The 21,165-nt window shown below is 38.1% G+C and overlaps 1 protein-coding gene across 1 annotated transcript; it reads right to left on the reverse strand.

The window, feature by feature from the left end:
- Window positions 1–619: 619 nt before the first annotated feature.
- On the reverse strand, window positions 620–20,481 carry LOC306881618 (histamine H3 receptor; the record flags this gene model as incomplete). Its single annotated transcript, XM_079435785.1, has 3 exons — window positions 620–1,369; window positions 17,617–17,783; window positions 20,244–20,481. The coding sequence occupies 3 exons, from the start codon at window positions 20,479–20,481 to the stop codon at window positions 620–622; spliced, it is 1,155 nt and encodes a 384-aa protein (XP_079291911.1).
- Between the last annotated feature and the right edge of the window lie 684 nt (window positions 20,482–21,165).

Here is a 21,165-nt window from a genome sequence, read left to right on the forward strand (position 1 = left end):
AGTTAATTCCTTACATGCAGACACACATGCTAGTTTGCAGTCGGCTGTAGTCTGTGCGGTGTGTTTAAGCACAGCATTTTGGTCCAGACGCAGTCGACGTGAGGCGAAAACACCATCGGGTTTTGCTGCTGCCAGGGTTGTTGCAACTGGGGGGAAAACGGGCACAGAGTGCATAGGGACCATAGACTGAGAGGGGCCCACAACGAGATCGCCCTCTCTCCCCCCAACCACCACTAAATGTGAACTTGAGGGGGCCCCATAGCAAATTCTGTGCAATGGGCCCAGAATACCTAGCTACACCAGTGGTCGACTCTAGTTCTTTGAAGTCGGCTTGGTGTGTCCTGGCCTTTACACGGAAAGAATGATAACTGCAAACTTGCAATTTAAAACATGTTTTCAAAAGTTTGCATTTTCAGGCCCCCAAAACGCAAGTGTAAGTGAACAGCCAAAACGCATAAAAAGTTTTAAGATAAAATTGGTGTTGTGTAAACACCCCTTATGCCACAAATGCAGTTGACAGACTTGTATTGAACCTGGAACATTCCTTTCCATATAGGCACTTAAATCCTCTTTCTACATGCTATTTCAGTACATGTGTTCTGTCCTCTAGTCATTCAGACTATCTGTGTGTGCTGGATGAATGGGCTGTCAGCGGTATGTTGGACCTCTGTCGTGGGCACAGGATCTTGACGAAGGCCCTTCGGAAGCTGCTGTGGCACAGCGGGTACAGGAACGGGTTGATCGCTGAGTTCAGCCACAGCAGCCAGAATGTCACCTCATACCAGTGATGCGACACACAGTCTCCTCTGCATGCTGCTCGCACGATCATCAACAGAGTGTATGGCGCCCAGCACACCGCAAAAACACACACAATTATGGCCAGCGACTTAGCAATCTTCTTGTCCTGCCTCAGACGTGAGCGCTGGACGCACCGCATCGACAGACCATCATTCTCTGAGCGTTTTTCGCCATCTTCTGCGCTTTTCTTCTTGAGCGTCATGGAGTTCCAGCAGATTCGGACGCTCATGCGTGCTTTCTCCCCGTACACATTTGTAGCATCCTGGCACTTTGGAGAACAGGATTCTTTCTTGCTGCCAAGTCTCCTCTGACGGATGCTGAGGTAGATGCTGATGTTAAAGAACGCCACAGATAAAAACGGTGAGAAAAACTCAACCACTGAAGCAGAAAGCAGGAAGTACCAGGTGTAGTAGAACTCAGCGAAGCACTCGTCCTCAGGCACGCGGCTCTTGCCTGTCAGCTGCTCCCAGAATAAGATGGCCGGTCCATAGAGGAGGAAGGCCAGAATCCAAACCGCTGCTATCTTCACCACTGCAAAGTGGGTCATTCCTTGTTTGGCACGATAAGATACCTAGGATCAGGAAAGAAAACAATGGAAAAATTGCATTTAATTAGCAGAAAAAATGCAGAAAACTGATAACTACAGAGATGCATGCATATAAGTCACCTTTATTTATATAGTACTTTTAACAATACAGATTGTGTCAAAGCACTTAACAGTATCAAATTGGAGGATAGAGTGTCAGTAATGTATAAAAATAAGATTAAACACTCAATTTTCAGTTAAGGCATTTCATTATTGAGTTCAGAGATGTCATTGTCTAGATCTGTTTAGTTTAAATAGTATCTGTGAAATCAAATTGACGATAATCACTAGAAATTAAGTGTCCCCAACTGAGCAAACCAGAGGTGACAGCGGCAAGGAACCCAAACTCCCTCTGTGACAGAAAGGAGAAAAAAAAAAAAACCTTGGGAGAAACCAGGATCAGTTCGGGGGCCAGTTCTCCTCTGGCCAGGAGATAATTGTTTATTTATTCATTACTTATTGTTTTAATTAAAATTTTAAATGCATAAATGTATTTATTTCTATTTTATATTGTTGCAATTTCTAACAATAATAGTATTATGTAGTTAGGTATTTTATTATATTTTTAGCTATTTTATTTAATTTTAATTTTAGTTTTAGTTTTATTGCATTTTTATAACACCACATACTGAGACAAATACTCAGGTGAAAAACAAGTACACTTCCATAATGTACTTAAAGTGCTCTATTTTCGCACACTAATTTTGTACTTAATATACTAAACAGTATCCTTCAGTACTTCTTAAGATAAACTTAAGATCTTCTAAGTGTACTCAACTGTGCTATTTTGATACACCATGAATATGCTTCATTACTCCAGTCTTCAGTGTCACATTACCCTTCAGAAATCATTCTAATAAACTGATTTGCTGTTCAAAAACATTTCTGACAACAGTCGTTCTTCTACATTTTTTTGTGGAAACCGTGATATAGTAAAACCACAGGGGGAAAAATGTAAGTACTACAGTTAAACTATGGTTGCTGCAGTAAAAACATGGTTATTTTTCGCAATCGACTGAAGGGATGTTGCACCCCTAAATTTTGCTCTTTGTTTGTCCTCACAGTACATGATTTATTTACAAAAATTACAGAACAGGAACATGATCCATTTTAATTTTAATGTTCTATTTAAATAAATTTAATCATACAACCTTAACATAATACATGTTGCATGCACACTTTCCATTTGTTCATTGTGAAATAATTCTACTGTGTCCAAGTTGTTTCCCTGTCTTTGGCCCGAGTCGCTGGGATAGGCTCCAGCATCCCTGTGACCCAACAGGACAAGTGGTTTAGAGAAAGGATGGATCGTAGCGACTAGAGGTGGGAATGGTTTCTTACAACCCGAATTCCAGAAATGTCCGGTCGTTTTTTAAAATTTGAATAAAATTAAAAGTAAAAGACTTTCAAATGACATGAGCCAAGATTTTATTCACAATAGAACATAGATAACATAACAAATGTTTAAACTGAGAAATTTTACAATTTTATGAACAAAATTAGCTCATTTCAAATTTGATGCCTGCTACAGGTCTCAAAATAGTTGGGACGGGGGATGTTTACCATGGTGTGGTAGCTCCTCTTCTTTTCAAAACAGTTTGAAGACATCTGAGCATCGAGGTTATGAGTTTCTGGAGTTTTGGTGTTGGAATTTGGTCCCATTCTTGCCTCATATAGGTTTCCAGCTGCTGAAGAGTTTGTGGTCATCTTTGATGTATTTTTCGTTTAATGATGCGCCAAATGTTGTCTATAGGTGAAAGATCTGGACTGCAGGCAGGCCAATTCAGCACCCAGACTCTTCTACTATAAATATATATATCTTCTACTGTTGTAATAACTGTAGTATGTGGTTTTGCATTGTCCTGCTGAAATACACGTCATCTGGAGGGGAGCATATGTTGCTCGAAAACCTTTATATACCGTTCAGCATTCATAGTGCCTTCCAAAACATGCAAACTGCCCATGCCGTATGCTCGCATTCACCCCCATTCAATCACAGATGCTGGCTTTTGAACTGAAGGCTGATGACACACTGGAAGGTCTCCCTCCTCTTTAGCCCGGGGGACACAGCGTGCGTGATTTCCAACAAGAATGTCAAATTTGGACTCGTCTGACCATAGAACACTTTTCCTCTTTGAAACTGTTTTTTAAATGAGGCTTGGCCCACAGGACACGACGGCGCTTCTGGACCATGTTCACATATGGTTTCCTTTTTGCATGATAGAGCTTTAGTTGGCATCTGTAGATGGCACGGCGGATTGTGTTTACCGACAATGGTTTCTGGAAGTATTCCTGGGCCCATTTAGTAATGTCAATGACAGATTCATGCCGATGAGTGATGCAGTGTCGTCTGAGGGCCCGAAGAAACAAAGGTCTTGGGCCTTGTCCCTTACGCACAGAGATTTCTCCAGTTTCTCTGAATCTTTTGATGATGTTATGCGCACTGTAGATGATGAGATTTGCAAAGCCTTTGCAATTTGGCATTTTACGCACTCTTTCACAGATTGGAGAGCATCTGCCCATCTTTACTTCTGAAAGACTCTGCCTCTCTAAGACATCCCTTTTATAGCTAATCATGTTACAGACCTGATGTTAATAAACTTAATTAGTTGCTAGATGTTCTCCCAGCTGAATCTTTTCAAAATTTCTTGCTTTTTCAGCCCTTTGTTGCCCCCGTGCCAACTTTTTTGAGACCTGTAGCAGGCAATCAAATTTGAAATGAGCTCATTTAGTGGATAAAAGTGTAACATTTCTCCGTTTAAACATTTGCTATGTTCTCTATGTTCTATAGTGAATAAAATATTGGCTCATGTGATTTGAAAGTCTTTTAGTTTTCATTTTATTCAAATTTAAAAAATGTCCCAACATTTCCAGAATGTGGGTTGTATGTTATACTTAAGATTCTATTCTCATTAGGGCTGCACGATTATAGCATTTTGAATTATTTATTTATTTTTGTAATCGCAGCTTTGAACGATTACGTAATCGTGGCATCCATAATCGTAATCGCGATTAGAAATTTGATTAATTGTGCAGCCCTAATCCTCATTATGTTTTAGGGAACACAGCCTTGTTTGACTAAGCGCTGTGAATGAAGCATCAGATGAGCAGGAGTAGTAATTTTATCCTACACAATCTTTCACTAACATAGTTTATGTTTCCACTTTAAAGCTTTGTATGCATTAAATTGCATGCTAAATTACAAAATAAATATGACTGGTAATTTTACTGTGTCTGCACCAGAGGGTCACCTTAATAAATAATTACTCACTAAATGAATTGCCTGGAGTGGTTCTTGAGCTAGTTAACACTTAAATAGTTAACAATCAAATATCACACTTAAATAATGAAATATCCCAACATAGAAGCCAATGTTTTCAATGAATAATACATTTAAGTTGTACTGTAAGATGTATGGCAAAACTCTTCAGTCCATTGTACTTTCCATTAATTCTATTATCTGCTAAGAAATGTGTTTTTTTTCATTATTTTTTCATCATCTTCATTATGCAAAGCTTGTTAGTTGCTGCTGTTTTTAATTGCCAACTTTAAATGCTGTAGTTGCATGGAGACCCAAATGTGAAGCTAATGTGATGATAATCACTTGACAAATTGATAAAAATTAACTGAAAAAAAATCAATAAAGCAATCAAGCAAACCGATTATCAAGATGTGAGAAAAGATTGAGTTTAGTATTTATTACTATTTATTACTAGACTACTAATTAAAAATCAACTCTTGGCATAATTGATTTCAACACAACAAAGTGCGGTATTGCATGCTCCACTGAACCAGACACAGAAGCCGTACGTGAAAACGCACAGTAGAGAATGGAGACAAACTTTTTTGTCTAGTCTTTTGCTGGTTCACACATATCCGAATATGTGTGCGCTATCATAGTGCTGCCAATGATAGCATGAATCTTTCTTCCTTCACTGCCTTTGATTGAAGCTGAAGCTGCAGTCTGTGAGATCAAACATGGCTGTCTTGCAGATTAAAGGCAGACGTTACGTATTGTGATTTATGTTCGTATCATTGCTCTGATGTTAAGAGCTTGTGTGGGAAAACAAAACAAGACATTTTCAAGGACGCTTTCTGACCCGAGTCTAACCAAACATCAGAAAAAGCTTTGAAGTAAATATTCCACAATATTCCCTGCTCTGTAAATCTCTGTTCCCAGGGCATCTCAGGATGTTTCTTTAGTTAGACGGATTTAACCCCACAATAAAGATTTGAGAAGATCGTTGCATGCAACATCCATTCAAAAATGGCTTTTGTTCAAAATGAAGAAGAAAAAAAACATTAAAATCCCAGCACACCTCTTCACACCTGTTGCTGCCTAATACACTTAAAGTTACTTTGCACCACTGTTAATGTAATTATTAGTGTAGACATTTTTAGCTAATAGAGCTAATAAAACCTACAGTAGTGCACTTAAATATGAAATTCAATGCACTAATAATAATAATTGATGAAATATTATATACAAGAAAAAAAAATAATAATAATAAATACATGTTATTAAGTATTTTGATAAAAAACTCCAAATAATAAGCTAAAAAACACTCAAGGTAGTGCACTTAAATATGCAATTAAATGCACTAATACTTATAATAATAAATACATGTTATCTAAGTCCTTGAACGCTTGTGAAAAATACAAATGTAAACCAAATAAGTCATTTATCACAGCATTATGGGCTAAAGCACTATTTTGGTTGTTCTTTTGTGATGTGAGCAAAGATCAAAACATCACTATATAAAGCTAATTAAATCCTAATTAATAAATTAATTCCTTAAGTTTCTCCTTTAGTGAGTAGGTGTGTTGTAGTGATCTCCACTGTCCTTTAGTGAGATAAATGAAAGCATATTGGGATAAAGGTAAATGTATTCGGATTGCTGTCCATAATAGATCAACAATATCATACCTGCTTTCTTAATATAAGTTCTTGTATTTATTGTGCACAATTTATCAGTGCATGTTATGTTAACATGTTAATTATTTAGATTTTTTTTATATATAATATAAAGACCACTTTTCACATTCCAATAATAAATCAATGGATCAAATTTTGCAGCACCATATTCATATTAATTAATGGGTCATGCTTTAGTTTGGGGACCAATTCTCACTCTTAACTAACTATTAAAGGGGTCATATGATGCGATTTCAAGTTTTTCTTTCTCTTTGGAGTGTTACAAGCTGATTGTGCATAGATAAGATCCCTAAAGTTGCAAAGACTAAAGTCTCAAAAAAAAAGCCCCCAGACATCTATGTCACGATGTGGAAATAACCTAAGAGAGGAGGTAATTCTGACTTTGCTTTGACAATCTGGCGCTTCTGACTCAGCGTCTGTAAGTATGTATTGTTATTAGTTTAAGTATTTGCTATTTTTTTTTTAAATGTGGAGTTTTGCACTTCGTGTGTGTGTGTGTGTGTGTGTGAGAGAGAGAGAAAGATAGAGAGACAGGGTCACATCACAGTGGAGTCAACCTTCTTAATTACGGCTTGTGTGCAAACACATACGAGCATCATCATTGTGTCTGTCACGCGACTCTATTCCCATTTCGGGCTTGAACTGATGGTAAAACTGACGACATTAACTGTCTTTATATTTACTTTGAAAGCGGAAGCTCGCAATTATTGTAAGTGGCGTTACATTTCCGACACGTGCTTGTGTTGTTTGGCCAATCACAATGCACTGAGTCAGTTGGCCAATCAGAGCAGACTGTGCTTGTTGGATGGAGGGGCTTTGTAGAAAACGACGTGTTTGAGAGCGGGGGGGCATAGAGGAACTACAATAATGTACAGTATTTGAAAAAGTGTTTTTGTGTTTTTTGAACATTAAAGGGGTTCTATTATGCTTTTTCACTTTTTGAATTTTAGTCACTGTGTAGTGTGTATGTTTGGGCATAAAACGATCTACAAAGTTACAAATCTCAAAGTCCACTCCAAAGGGAGATATTTCATTAAAAAAAAAAATATATATTTTTTCTAGAACTACAACGAATGGCTCATTTGGACTACAAAGTTGTTTTCCTGTATTTATGATATCACAAAAATAAATCCCGCCAACGGAAATTCTATTGGTTGGCGGGTGGGGAGAATGCTTGGTTGAGCACTGCACGTTTCAAAATCAAAACCCAGGGCTGGTGTTTTAAATCACTGTATTTCTGAAGGAAACCGACTGTTTTCAGAAAATGATGGATGTCATTTTCATTTAATCTTGCATGTAATGTCTGATAAAGCAGCGTTTGCGAGCGGAGCTCTGCTTTGTGTACAGCGTTACTGGGGAAACCTCGCTCTCTACTGCTCCAACAGTGGCTCCCGCTGGCAGAGAATTAATTGCATATATATGCCACCACAAATAGTGTAAGTTTGTGGGACTATGGTATAAATAAATTCAACTGTATAACAGTTTCACTGCAATTCATGTTATAATGTTAGAAATAAAGAACAATAAACATAATACATATTACCTTTCCAATTATCTGTACACAGTAAATGCAGTTATTTTTAAGGTGTTGTTGACATCCTATCTAAAACATGATTTAGCCAAAAAAACATACAAACAATATCCTTGCGTGCAAAGGTTCTGCACGATCCTCTTGTTCAATGTTATTGGGGTCTGAATTGACATAGATATAATATGTCTATGTGAATTGATATGGCTCGCTGTTTTGGCAAGGGGCGGGGCAGTACTGAAACGCCGTCTAAGCTGTTCGCCAATCATAACACACTGGGACAGCTAACCAATCACAACACATTTTGAATTTTCGAAAAGGCGGGCCTTCATCAAACCCGGAACTAATTGAGCCGTTTGTGCCAGGCTAGGGAGATAATGTAAATTGTAAATAATGTAATAATGTAAATTATGTGAAAAATAATGTGATTTTCGAAACACCAAGCATGAGACCATGTTCCAGTACACCCCCAAAACCAAATCAAGACTTTGTAAAAGAGCATAATAGGACCCCTTTAAAGCATGTCAACATATTCTGTTACAACAAATACACAAAATAATGATCTTTAAAATTGCATCTTATGACCCCTTTAACTACGACTTTTGCCTCAAACTTCTAATCTGCTTCTTATTAGTTAGTAAGCTGGTTGTTAAGTTTTGGTATGCGGTGGATTAATGCCTTCAAATACGGGTGGTAGGGACTACAACGAGCTACTTCCCAGAGTGGTGACATCACAAACACTGAAATTTACGTAAATCCCGCCCCCAGGAACATGTAACAAAAGAGTTGTTACCATGCCGTCAAAACTAGGAGTGCACAAAAAAATATATTCATATATGAATCACGATTCTGTTTTCTAATGATTCTAATGGATTCACAAGTTTCAATGTTCTAAAAAAGCTTCTTAAGGTTCTTAATCCTGTTCCTCCCTGCTCTGCACACACTCTGCATCTCTCTCTCTCGCATTCAGATCATCAGCTCGTCAGCTCCATCAGTGAACTCTGCTACAATTATACACTTTATGTGTATAGACAGACAGATATTTTTCACATAGCAATGAGAAGTGTTAAGGTAGTGTTAGGTAGCGAGCAATACTTGCTGGCAAACACTTCTTACTGTTACAAAGTAAACAATTACTTTACAAAAATGCTACATTGCAATCATGTAGCATTTTGATCTAAGCTGGTGCAATCTTGATCTATGATGGTGCCGCAGATGGCAGCTACAGTGCTTTGCTCGTCAGTGTTTGTACGGTTTTGTTTGGTTTTCCTGTTTTATGTTTCTCAAACATGGATCAGTTTTACCAGGGATGACCTGCTGAGCACACCACAAAATCTTTTACCGGATTTTGATTATTCGGACGTTTTGCTGGACGTTGTAGTTGGTGGAGCCGTAGCTCTGGTCAAACGCTTCAGACATGGGAAGCGAGCCGTCGCGCTTGTGAAGCTTCATTAGCACGGATTTAGAACAGCGTTGCCTAGCATCCATCTAGCGAATCTCCGCTCTCTACCCAACAAAACGGACGAACTTCTGCTCTCCCGGACAAACAAGGATTTTTCAAAATCTGTTGCTCTGTGTTTCACGGAAACCTGGCTAAATGATGCCATACCGGACAGCGTGCTACATCTGCCTAACTTCCATCTGATCAGAGCAGATTGCGACGCAGAATCAACGGGGAAATTGCGCGTCGACGGGATGTGCTTTTACATCAATGAGAGGTGGTTTACAGATGTAACTGTGTTAAAGAAGATGTGCTGTTCAGATTTAGAAATGCTCTTCATTAACTGCAAGCAGTTCTATTCGCCGCGGGAGATTTGTTTGTTCATTCCCGTGAGTGTCTACATTCCATCGCAAGCGAATGCGAGATCAGCTTTACAGAAACTCACTGATCAGATCACAGACACAGAACAAAAACACCCGGACTCTGTTTTAATCATTCTCTGGGACTTTAATAAAGCAAATCTCTCCCCTGCGAACTGCCAAAATACAGACAGCACATCACATATCCCACCAGAGACAGTAATATAGTGGATCACTGTTACACAGCGATAAAGGACGCATATCACTCTGTCCCACGAGCAGCGTTAGGACTCTTTGATCACTGTTTGGATCATCTCATACCGACCTACAGGCAGATACTTAAATCTGCTAAACCTGTATTAAGAACTGTTAAAAGATGGACTAATGAAACAGAGCGGGTTTTACAAGCCTGTTTCAACCTTACTGATTAGGCTGTTTTCGAAGCTGCCTCAAACGATCTGGACACGCTCACAGAGACTGTAAAATCTTATATCAGTTTCTGTGAGGATATGTGCATTCCTACCAAGACTCATCTAACTTACAACAACGACAAACCATGATTCACTGCAAAACTCAGACAGCTCCGTTAGGCCAAAGAAGATGCTTACAGAAAGGGGGATAAAGTCTTGTATAAACAGGCCAAATACACACTGAAAAAGGAGATCAGAGTGGCAAAGAGGAATTATTCTGGCAAGCTAAGGAAAAAATTATCTTCCAGTGATTCTCCTTCAGTGTGGAAAGGTATGAAATATATCACCAGTTACAAGACACCATCCCCCATCAGAATAAACTGACACAGCTCTCCTTCCCCAGCTCCGTCTGTCAGTGGATCACCAGTTTCCTGACAGACAGGCAGCAGCTAGTGAGGCTGGGAAAATCCAGCACTCATACCATCAGCACTGGAGCTCCTCAGGGCTGCGTTCTCTCCCCACTGCTCTTCTCCCTCTACACCAACGACTGCACATCTAAAGACCCCTCTGTCAAGCTCCTGAAGTTTGCAGACGACACCACACTGATCGCCCTCATCCAGGACGGTGACGAGTCTGCTTACAGACAGGAGGTTAAGGAGCTGGCTGTCTGGTGCAGTCTTAACAACCTGGAGCTTAACATGCTCAAAACTGTGGAGATGATCGTGGACTTCAGGAGAAACCCCCCTGCTCTCCCCCCACTCACCATCATGAACAGCACTGTGACTGCACTGGTCACCACAATTTCTCAGGACCTGAAGTGGGACAATCACATTGAGTCCATTGGGAAAAATGCCCAGCAGAGGTTTTACTTCCTTCATCAGCTGAGGAAGTTCAACCTACCACAGTAGCTGCTGAAACAGTTCAACTCTGCCATCTGTGAATCCTTCCTCTGCACTTCAATAACTGTCTGGTAAAGCTCAGCTACCAAATATGACCTCAGAAGACTAAGGAGAGTAGTCCGGACTGCTGAGCGAATCATTGGTACAGAGTGAGAAAAAAGACTGGCAAAATCACTCTGGACCCCTCACATCCAGCACACTCCCTCTTTGAACTGTTACCATCTGGTCGACGCTACAGAGCTCTGAGCACCAGAACGACCAGACACAGGAACAGTTTCTTCCCTCAAGCAATCCATCTCATTAACACTTGACATTAAACGTGGAACACACAACACTATTATACATTATTTATTCACCACACATACTTATTTTTTCATTTCAAATTTGCACATATCAGACCTGTACACACATAATTGTCTATATTATATATTGTGTTTTTGCTATTTTGTACAGTGCCTATTTGTATATTATTATTTTATTATCTGTGTCCTGTTGCTGTCGTTTTGCACTGTAGAGTTTCTGTCACTACAACAAATTCATCATATGTGTAAAAATACCTGGCCAATAAAGCTCATTCTGATTCTGATTGTGATGTATTCTGCTGTTTTAAACCACTCAATAAACCACTCAATTCGTATGTATAACTTTTATTAATGAATCCATCTAAAATGAGTTGTTTAATCCAAGCCGTCTAAACCGATACGACTGCATGATGTACAGATTTAATTAAGGCTTTTATCAAACCCTGATCAACTCACAAATATGGAAGCTCAACAGTACTTATTTGATGCACAAGAACCAATGAGGTTTAATCATGTGTCTACAATGCATGGTTTATCTGTCAGCCAGTGAGGTGCGTAGTGTGAGCTGATCGCTTCCTGGCATTTAATCTGTCTACTAGCGAGTTTGCATGCTGATTTTTAAATCAGGGTCCTTTAAATCTAGACATCAAGGTCCCAACCCTAATCATTACCCCTGAACAAGCTAATCAGGGTCTTAAGGATTACTAGAAAATTGCAGATAGGCAGGTTTGATCAGGGTTGGAGCTAAACTCTGCAAGAGAGTGGAACCCAAGGGCCAGATTTGAAGAACTCCATTTTAAGACCATTTTAGACTTGGTTCAGTGTTGCTGCAAGCTGATTCACTATAACACGCCACAAAAGTTACTCTGAATGCTTTGTTTTTTAAAACTTCTTAAAGGGGTCATATGACGTTGTTAAAAAGAACAATATGTTGTGTATTTGGTGTAATGCAATGTGTTTATGTGGTTTAAAGGTCAAACACATTATTTTCCACTACTGTACATTATTTTTGCTCCTCCAGACCCCGCCTTTCGGAAATGCGTCGATTTTTACAAAGCTCATCGTTCTGAGAAGCGAGGCGTGCTGTGATTGTCCAGCTATCCAGTGCGTTGTGATTGGCCGAATACCTCAAGAGTGTGACGAAAATGTTACGCCCCTCACCGTATAGTGATGGCGTTTCCTGGCGCAACGAGACAAAAACAATAAAACCCATTACAAACGAGGCATTTGTTGTATCCAGTGGGGACATAATTATTGATTATAATGACTAAAGACTGTCATTTCACGCGTCGCGTTGGATCGCGCCACCTAAATATTACCATGTCTGCATTTGTGATCGGAGAAACAACAACCAACAAGCACTAATCTACACAGCTCAAAACTCGCATTTGAATAGTCAGTAGCAGAAACATACTTACAGTCAGAAGCGCCAGACTGTCCTTGCAAAGTTGGAATTGCCCCACTTTGTGCAAACCAGCACTGAAACAGCCTTTGTGCAAGCCAGCATTGTAGGCTACCCTCCTGCCAGGTTCAGGAAATAGTCCTCCGAAAATTGTGCCGCACACACTTGAATATTTGCATTGTACTGCTCTGGAACAGTGTTGTAAATACAACTTAACCACTGATTTCTAGTTGTGTCCTACTAGACCCAAGCAAAGCAAAGTAGTTTCGCTTTCACAGCGTCTCCAGGACATGGCGCCGGCAGCAGCAACAATGCTACAGCGAGAATAAAAATCACACCCCCTTTCTTTGCGTAAACATTTGGGCGGTGTTATGAAAATCTGCCCACATCGTGACGCGTTTTAGGGGGGCGTGGACAAGTCTTAACTTTTATAAAGAATACCTCTTTGATTTTAAGACTTTAGTCTTTGCAACTTCAGGGATCTTAGCTATGCATGAACAGCTTGTAACAATCCAAAGAGAAAGGAAAACTTGAAATCGCATCATATGACCCCTTTAAGGACCAGTGGAAACCTGGAAGCCATGCAGACGGTCAGTGGTAAGTCTACCATCCAGTCAGCCCACTGAGGAATTGGAGAGGCCTTTCTCTTGGGTACGGCACTTTTGAAACTCTTAAAAGAGATGATACCGTTTATCATTAGACCATGATCTCAAGCATTTCAAGAGTGTCATACACATTCCCATGATGGCACTGACCCATTATTCCATGCTGAATTCACACATAAAGGGAGATCAGACCAGTTTGAAGGATAAGACAAAACAGGTCCTGGTTCATGAAGAAAATCTTTTCTTTATTTATTTTTTTTTTCAAGTGTATTATCCATGATTAACAGGTCTATCACCTTCACCAGTCTATAGCCAATGGATTAGCCACCTGAACCAGGTGGAGAATTATAATTGAGGGGAAATCCTCTCCAGCAATAAGTGGAAAGGTTATACTCCAACCAAGGTTTAGAAAACAAAAGGTATGGAACCAGACGACAAGTAATTGTTAAACCTGACTGGAGATGGTCTATGAATCTTTATGTTATAGCCAAGGAACAAACACAGGAACAAGAGCTTTTCTTTACTTCAAGAGACCAACGCATTATAGGAATGCATAAGGAGTTTCACCGCTTGATACTCAAGAAAGGTAAATTCTGTAATCTAAAGAGAGGAACCAATTATTGCTCTACACAAGGCCATGATGTTGAAGATCTAAGTCCATGAATAAAACTTAAAATTGAACAATGCAAAACAATCTAATTTCTTAGGAAATTGTTGCGTGCCAAGATAAAACTTGGAATTTTTAATATTGATAATTAATATAATCAGTGTTCCTGTGTTAATAACACGTTTGTGTATGTAATTCATACTTAAAAAATAAAATGTTTTACATAAAACATATTATTATTTAAAATGTGTTTTTTATTTATTTTTTATTTTTTTGGAGCTCTTCAATTTAAACAGATAAGGCCAATAGATTCTACATTCGTTAGTGTTAGGATATCAGACTTTAGTTTTGTCTTTTTCTGTTTTACCTGCCTTTTTCTGTGTTTCCTTATTTGGTTTTGTTCCTGTTCAGTTTAGGATTAATTTGCTCATTAGTCTTGATTAGTTAACGCCCATCACCTGTTCATCCCTCGTCAGCTGCACTATTTAAGTCCTTTCTGTTCAGTTTGTGTCCGTGATTGTATATGTTACACCCTTCTATGTCTTTGAAAGTAATGCTTATTATTTTGATATTCCTGCCTACCTTCTCTTGTTTACTGACCTGGATTACAACGTAACAGTTAGTCTTACTAATTCTGAGGAATTGCTATGGTTGTTTTGTGCTGTCAGGGTGTTCTGATAAATACAGCTGGATTAAACCCTTGTTCTGAACCAGATAATAAACAGAGTGGGATCTATATACAATGAATAAACTCCATGAAATTAGCCCCAATGTTGGAAAAAAATATTCAATAAATTTTCCAACCAATGGGCTCGTTTATACCTGCTGTAGAATAGGTAATTCCAGGATGACACAAGTTTTTAATACTAGGAGAAGATACTCCACCAAAACCCCTTTTCCATGAAACATGTTTTACTAGATTGTGCTGGTTTTAACCCTTTGAGAATTTTTTTTATTTAGTTCACTCTTTTGAAGAATTTTTAATAGAGTTGATTCAAATACAGTATTAGAGTTTTTAGCAAAAATAAATTGTAAAAACATGACATAGTTCAGCCATAAATTTTCTCGCCATGAAAATGGCCATAGAAGCTGGCATGGCGTTAAACAAACTGACTGAACCGGTTAATAATGCAAAATGCTTTCAAGGGAATATACATTTGCTCGTTTACATTATACTTCACTACAACTCAGCCCTTCTTTTACTTCATCACTTATGTTCTTCAGTGTAACAGAAGGAAAAAAGAGCTTTGCCAAACCCAGTACAGAACAAAATCTATACACCGAGCCTTTAAAGATGCCTGATGCATGGGATTTAGCATGATGCCAGCGATGAGGAGGCACAATCAGCATCAGCTTTGACTTATCATGAGCTGACAGTGGGGCTCCATTGTCCTGCCACCCGCTCCTGTCATGAGTCTTATCCCAGAATTACTGCTGGGACCCGAGTGACAGTGATTTGAAGGCAAGAATATCCTAAAAAAAAAAACTAACAGACCTGCATTTCCATTAGAAAAGTTAATGGAAGTAGGACAGGTGCCCTGCTGGCATTAGTGACAATGCAATTCTTTAAACAAAGGATAATCTTACCAGAAAACTGTCAAAAGTGATGTTATCCAGACACCTGAATTGCCCAAATAATGTGCAATTACACTGCATGCCCAAGTATATGCCATTTGATAAATTACTACTGTCAGATGTTCACAAACATACTCTTCTTTTTTAAATAAAAGATCAAAAGGATTAACAAAGCAGGTTAATTTTCACAGTATTCTTTGATCATATTTAACAAGGGTTCCAATAATTCTGACCACAACTGTATGTAAGGATCAATCCCCTCGAAACACCAGTATCAAACGTATCTAGTTAATCTACTAATTCTGCCCATTCCCTAGTTTGATAAATCTGCATCATTTATTCATTTGATCTTTCATTCAAAAACTCACAAAATTCTATCCTATTATTGAAGTTAAAAAGGTGGTGGTGGGGGGGGGGGGGTCTCTAGTTCACGTTGGCCATAATTATTGGGACCCAATTATTGCAACATCGTTCTCCCAAGATAACAGCGCTCACTTTTCTCCTATAAGGCCTGATGAGTTTGGAGAACACCTGGCAAGAGATCAGAGACCATTCCTTCATCCAGAATCACTCCAGATCCTTCAGATTCACAGCTTCTTCTCTTCAGTTCACTCATTTTATACAGGGTTCAGGTCAGAGGACTGGGACGGCCATGGAAAAAGATTCATTTTGTGCTCAGTGACAGGTTTTTGTGTTGATTTTGATGTTTGTTTTTGGATCATTGTCCTGATGGAAGATCAAACACAGCCCGACATAAGATTTCTAACACATGGGACCTGTTGGTTTTCTGTCTCCAGCAGAAAACTAGGCTCACAACATTAAAGATCCAGCTGCATTGGGTACTTTTTATCCCTGTTTGCACCAAACCCATCTGGTGGGTTTGCTGCCAAAAAGCTTCTTTTTTTTTCCATCTGACCATAGAATCCAGTCCTGTTTGACAACTGAATATGCTGGAGATTGTTTTTGGATGAGCGAGGAGGATTTTTCTTGAAACTCTCCTGAATAACATTTGGTGATGTAAGGGATGCTTGATATTTTTTCAGGCTTTCTGACCAAGATTCAACTGATCTCTGCAGTTCTCCAGCTGTGATCCTTGGAGAGTCTTTGGCAACTCAAACTCTAATCCTCACCATGCATTAGGATGACATAGACACACGTTCTCCAACAGGAAGATTTGTAACATCTTTAGTTGATTGGAATTTCTTAATTATTGATGGTGGATTATTGATTTTGGTATTTTCAATGCTTTAGCTCTTTTCTTAAAGCCACTTTATATTTTGTGAAGCTCAACAATCTTGTTCTGTACATCAAGACTTTATTATTTGGTTTTACTCCTTGTGATAGATGATTAAGGGAATTTTGCCTTTGTGTTCATTATATTTATAATCCTGGGGAACAGGAAGTCATGACCATGCTCCTAGTCACCCTGCTGTGCTAAACATGTAAATATGAATGGGAATATACTTTAGAGATATTTTACTCACAAGAATTTCTAGGGGTGTCAATAATTGTGGCCAACATGCATTGGATAAAAACATTTAATTCATAATGTTGTTTCCCTTGCTTTAAATTGTTTTACTTCAATGAAAGGTTATAATATTTAGAATTGTTTAATGAAAGATCAAAAAGATAAACAATGCAGATTTATTTTCACAGCCACCGATATTAGTGGAAGGCACTGTATAATAATAGAGTTTGCTACTCGCATGTTTGAGTAAATCTGACTGAATCCAGTTGAAGTAGTTAGTTAGGCTTTGGGTTTCCATGCAGATGCATTACATGTAGTTTGGCTCTCTGTGTAAATTATATTTAATAATGATCAAGTTTGCAATAATTCTCAGACTCTTGACAAGCATTTTATCATTTTTGGTGGTTATTACACAAGCAAGCAATTTCTAAATAATCCATGATATCCCATAGTAGTCTGCATCCAGGTTCTGCTTTTAATGAGTCAGATTGATTAAAGCAAACAAAACAAATTGATTCCCGGTGACTGTGCATGTATTTTTGTTAATGAGTTCCATTAATAGTGCATGTTGCTGTTGTTTATCACCAGCCTGGACAATACTTTCTGCCGGTTGTCAGGAGCTAAGAATGCTGAATCACAATGACTACATCACTATAGTTTCCTTTATAATGAAAATAATGGTCATAAAATTAGGCCTCACCGCTTTTGTAACGGAGAGATAGCGGTCATAGCTGATAAGTACGATGTTGAAGACAGACGCAGTGCAGAGAAGATAGTCTACGACCAGCCACAGCTTGCAAAGTCCTTTCCCCAGCATCCATTTCCCTGTCAAGATGTAGGGCATATACACGGGTATGCAGAAGGCACCTGTGGGAAACACCAATCAAAAAACAATATTATAGTCATTCTGCAGAGTCAAGCTGAATAATTTTTGCAATTCATATCTGTTGTTACAGCATTTTGTCCATTTGTCTGTTAGTCATCAGTCGTGTTGCTGTGGTTACACAATGATTGCAATTTCAAGAGTAAACATGCAGTCGCATTAACAAAACGACACAGTCAAAAGAGGTCCATTGTCTATTGTAGTAGCATAGAGATGTATAAAGCACAGCTCCCACAAAAATCACTCTGAAACCAAGCAGCTTTATGTTGGTCAATGCGATGAAACCAAACTGAACCCTAAATCTAGGTGGGGATTTTTTTTTGCTGTCAAACGAAATTCCAGATTGCATGGATTCCTATTGAAATGCCTGAATTAAAATTGTGTGTCAAGACTGAATCTGTTTAAGACTTTACGTGTGTGATATTGAATCTGAGGCCGAAGTCAAGTAAAAATTCTAGGAAAAAGTATTTTCTCAGAAGAAAAAAAAACTTAGTTGCTACAGTTATGAAATGTAGGCACTTCACTAATACCTGTGGTAAAATTTAGTACATAACAATAGTGCACAGTAATAACACAGTTTGCCAAAACGCTTAATAATTCGAAACATTACAGTGTATGCCCGATCTTACGGCAATTCATACCACTGTAAAAAATCCAACTTTCGAAAAGTTCTACTAACCGATGTAAAGAAGTAGACTGAATAAAGACTTTTAGTAGAAGAAAACAGTTACATTTTTTGTGTGAACTGAACAAAAATACTCTAAATATGTCTTTGCCTTACTTGGATACTCAAGTATTTGTTCACAACATATCCAAATGTTCTCCCAACTTTTCAAATTGAGTCATCTGAACAAACAATTTTACATTGAAGAATATTGCATGCATTGCAGCTTAAACATTTTATGTTAATTATTATTAAAATATTATCGTTTTAAATCTTACTGACTTAATTTATGCTGCTGATGCTGTTCTCACTGTCAGTTAGCTGTCATGTGGATCAGAGTTCATATTTTTACTGATTTAAAAATTGTTGATCCTCACCATGGTTGAGAATCGTGTGTTGAGGTACTGTATATGTGCATCTCTTATTTAATACAATGCTCTATTGCCTTTAGATTTAAGAGGCAATACTACCCATATTATGTAGAAGGCTTTGAAAATAAACTTAAATCTAAAAGAAAGAGTATTGTTAGAAACTTCATAAGATTTTTACTAAATCATACGTATTTTATGAGTTGCACAATTCATATGAATGTGTACGAATTACCTACACCTAACCCCGCCCCTAAACCTACCTGGGGTGTAGACAAATCATACCAAATTTTTTATGACAAATCATAAAAAAAGAGTGAGGTCGTACGAACTCGTACAAATTAGCCACCTCATAAAATACGTACGAATTGGTTGTGAGATAGCGATGCAATGTATTAACAGAATTTAAAAAAATGAAAACTTTTAAAAAGTGTAACTATTCTTGCAATTTTACTACTAAGAGCACTTAAATATTTAATGCACATGAATGTATTAGATGTAATGACACTTCAGGGACCAATTCTCACTATTAACTAGGCATATTTGCTGTTTATTGGTAATTATAAAGCACATATCAATGCCTTCTTATTCTAGGTCCCTTAACTCTATCCTCAAAAATTACCTTACTAATTATTAATAAGCAGCAAAGGAGGAGTTTACTGAGGCAAAAGTCACAGGTAATAGTTAGTAAATAGTGAGAATTGGTCCCCAAACTAAAGTGTAATCGATGTAATAAAAATCACTAATGAATGAGAAAACTGTAAATGTTATTCTTCACTAGAGTTGCTTAAAAAATGAATCTGAGGCAATATAGTCTCCAGCAGGTAGAGAGGATCATGGTGTAATGACTCGTTAAGATCTATGTGTCTGTATGTGGAGATTTACAGTATAATAGCAATATAGTAGAGTACAGTACAAAAGAGTTCATTGGAGTACAGTAAAAAAGCTCCATCCAATAGTCAAGGTTTGCAGTGATATATGGGAGAATTTTATTCCCCTCTGAATTGCTCTGTATCTTCGTCATTATGATTCTTGGACTGGAGTAAATATATATAAATAACTTAAATAACCTGCTTTTCAAACTGAACACGTTACAATCAAATAATTTTAAGTCAAGAGTAAACGTGACATTTTCATATATTTTTACTAAAATGCTAAAGATAGCTATTTGAATATATTAAGATAATAATCTTACTACTCAAGAACTAAGATAATATTAACAAATACATTTTTTCAGTTTTATTTTATTTTCTGAATATTTCAGACAGACCAGTCCTGCACATTGTTCGACTACATCACTTTGCACCAAACTGTATTCACCCTAGAATACGGCAGTCACTAGATATTGCTGGTATCACCGACTGCTGAATGTTTTTTAAAGACTATTAAACTTTTCTAAAAACTTTACTTACCAACGAGAAAGTCTGAGATGGCCAGGTTTAGCAGGAAATAATTGCTCTGTTTGCGCAACCTCTTGTCCATCTTGAAGGCGACGATGACCAACGCGTTTCCACACACAATCACAGCAATCAGAATGACCATCATGACCGTGAGCAGCGCGAGCGCCGGACCCTCGAACCCCGGGTCTCTCCTCACGGCGGTCCAGTTACTGACCGTGTGTTCACGGGTCATGTTGGGATGGATACCCATCGAGAGCTTCACGGTCTTCACTTCGAGCCTCAAGAAGGTTCAGATGGATGGGTCTGGTAAATGTGTCGTGCGCGCGCGCAGGTGACGCCCCTCGCCGTTCCCACGACGCGCGTCAAGAGCGATTCAGAGGCACTATCGACTATTCCATTCATTTTAGTGTTCTGATTTACTGACATCATTTAAAACCGTGGTAATATGTGATGCAAATCAAGTAATCACATTTAAGAAAACGAAGAAACAACAGACCATATCAATTATTTAACATTTAAAGTAAAGTAAAGTAAAGTAAAGTAAAGAGACTTTATTGTCATTGTAGTTATACAACGACATTTGTTTGGTAGCTCACAGAGGCCAGCCGCAGTAAAACAAGAAAGCAGCACACAGAACATAGTAAATGTAGTAAAAGTATAAAATTACTGTATAAAATAAAAAGGCACTTAGTATAATAATAGACAAGATCAATTTAAGGATAGAAATGTAACAGTATTTACAGTATAGTAGTTGATTTAATGACTTACAGTGATAAAATATTAAGCATTCAGAATTTTACTCTCAGGGATGATGGCCTTTGCACAGCTATTAATGTCAGCTGGGCCATTAATGTCATCCTTCCTCTTGTTCTTTTTGCCTGGATCATTTGAAATGAAAAGAAAGAAAGAAAGAAAGAAAGAAAGAAAGAAAGAA

Source organism: Barbus barbus (assembly GCF_936440315.1).
Source record: "Barbus barbus genome assembly, chromosome: 15".
Classification (NCBI taxonomy): Eukaryota; Metazoa; Chordata; class Actinopteri; order Cypriniformes; family Cyprinidae; genus Barbus; species Barbus barbus.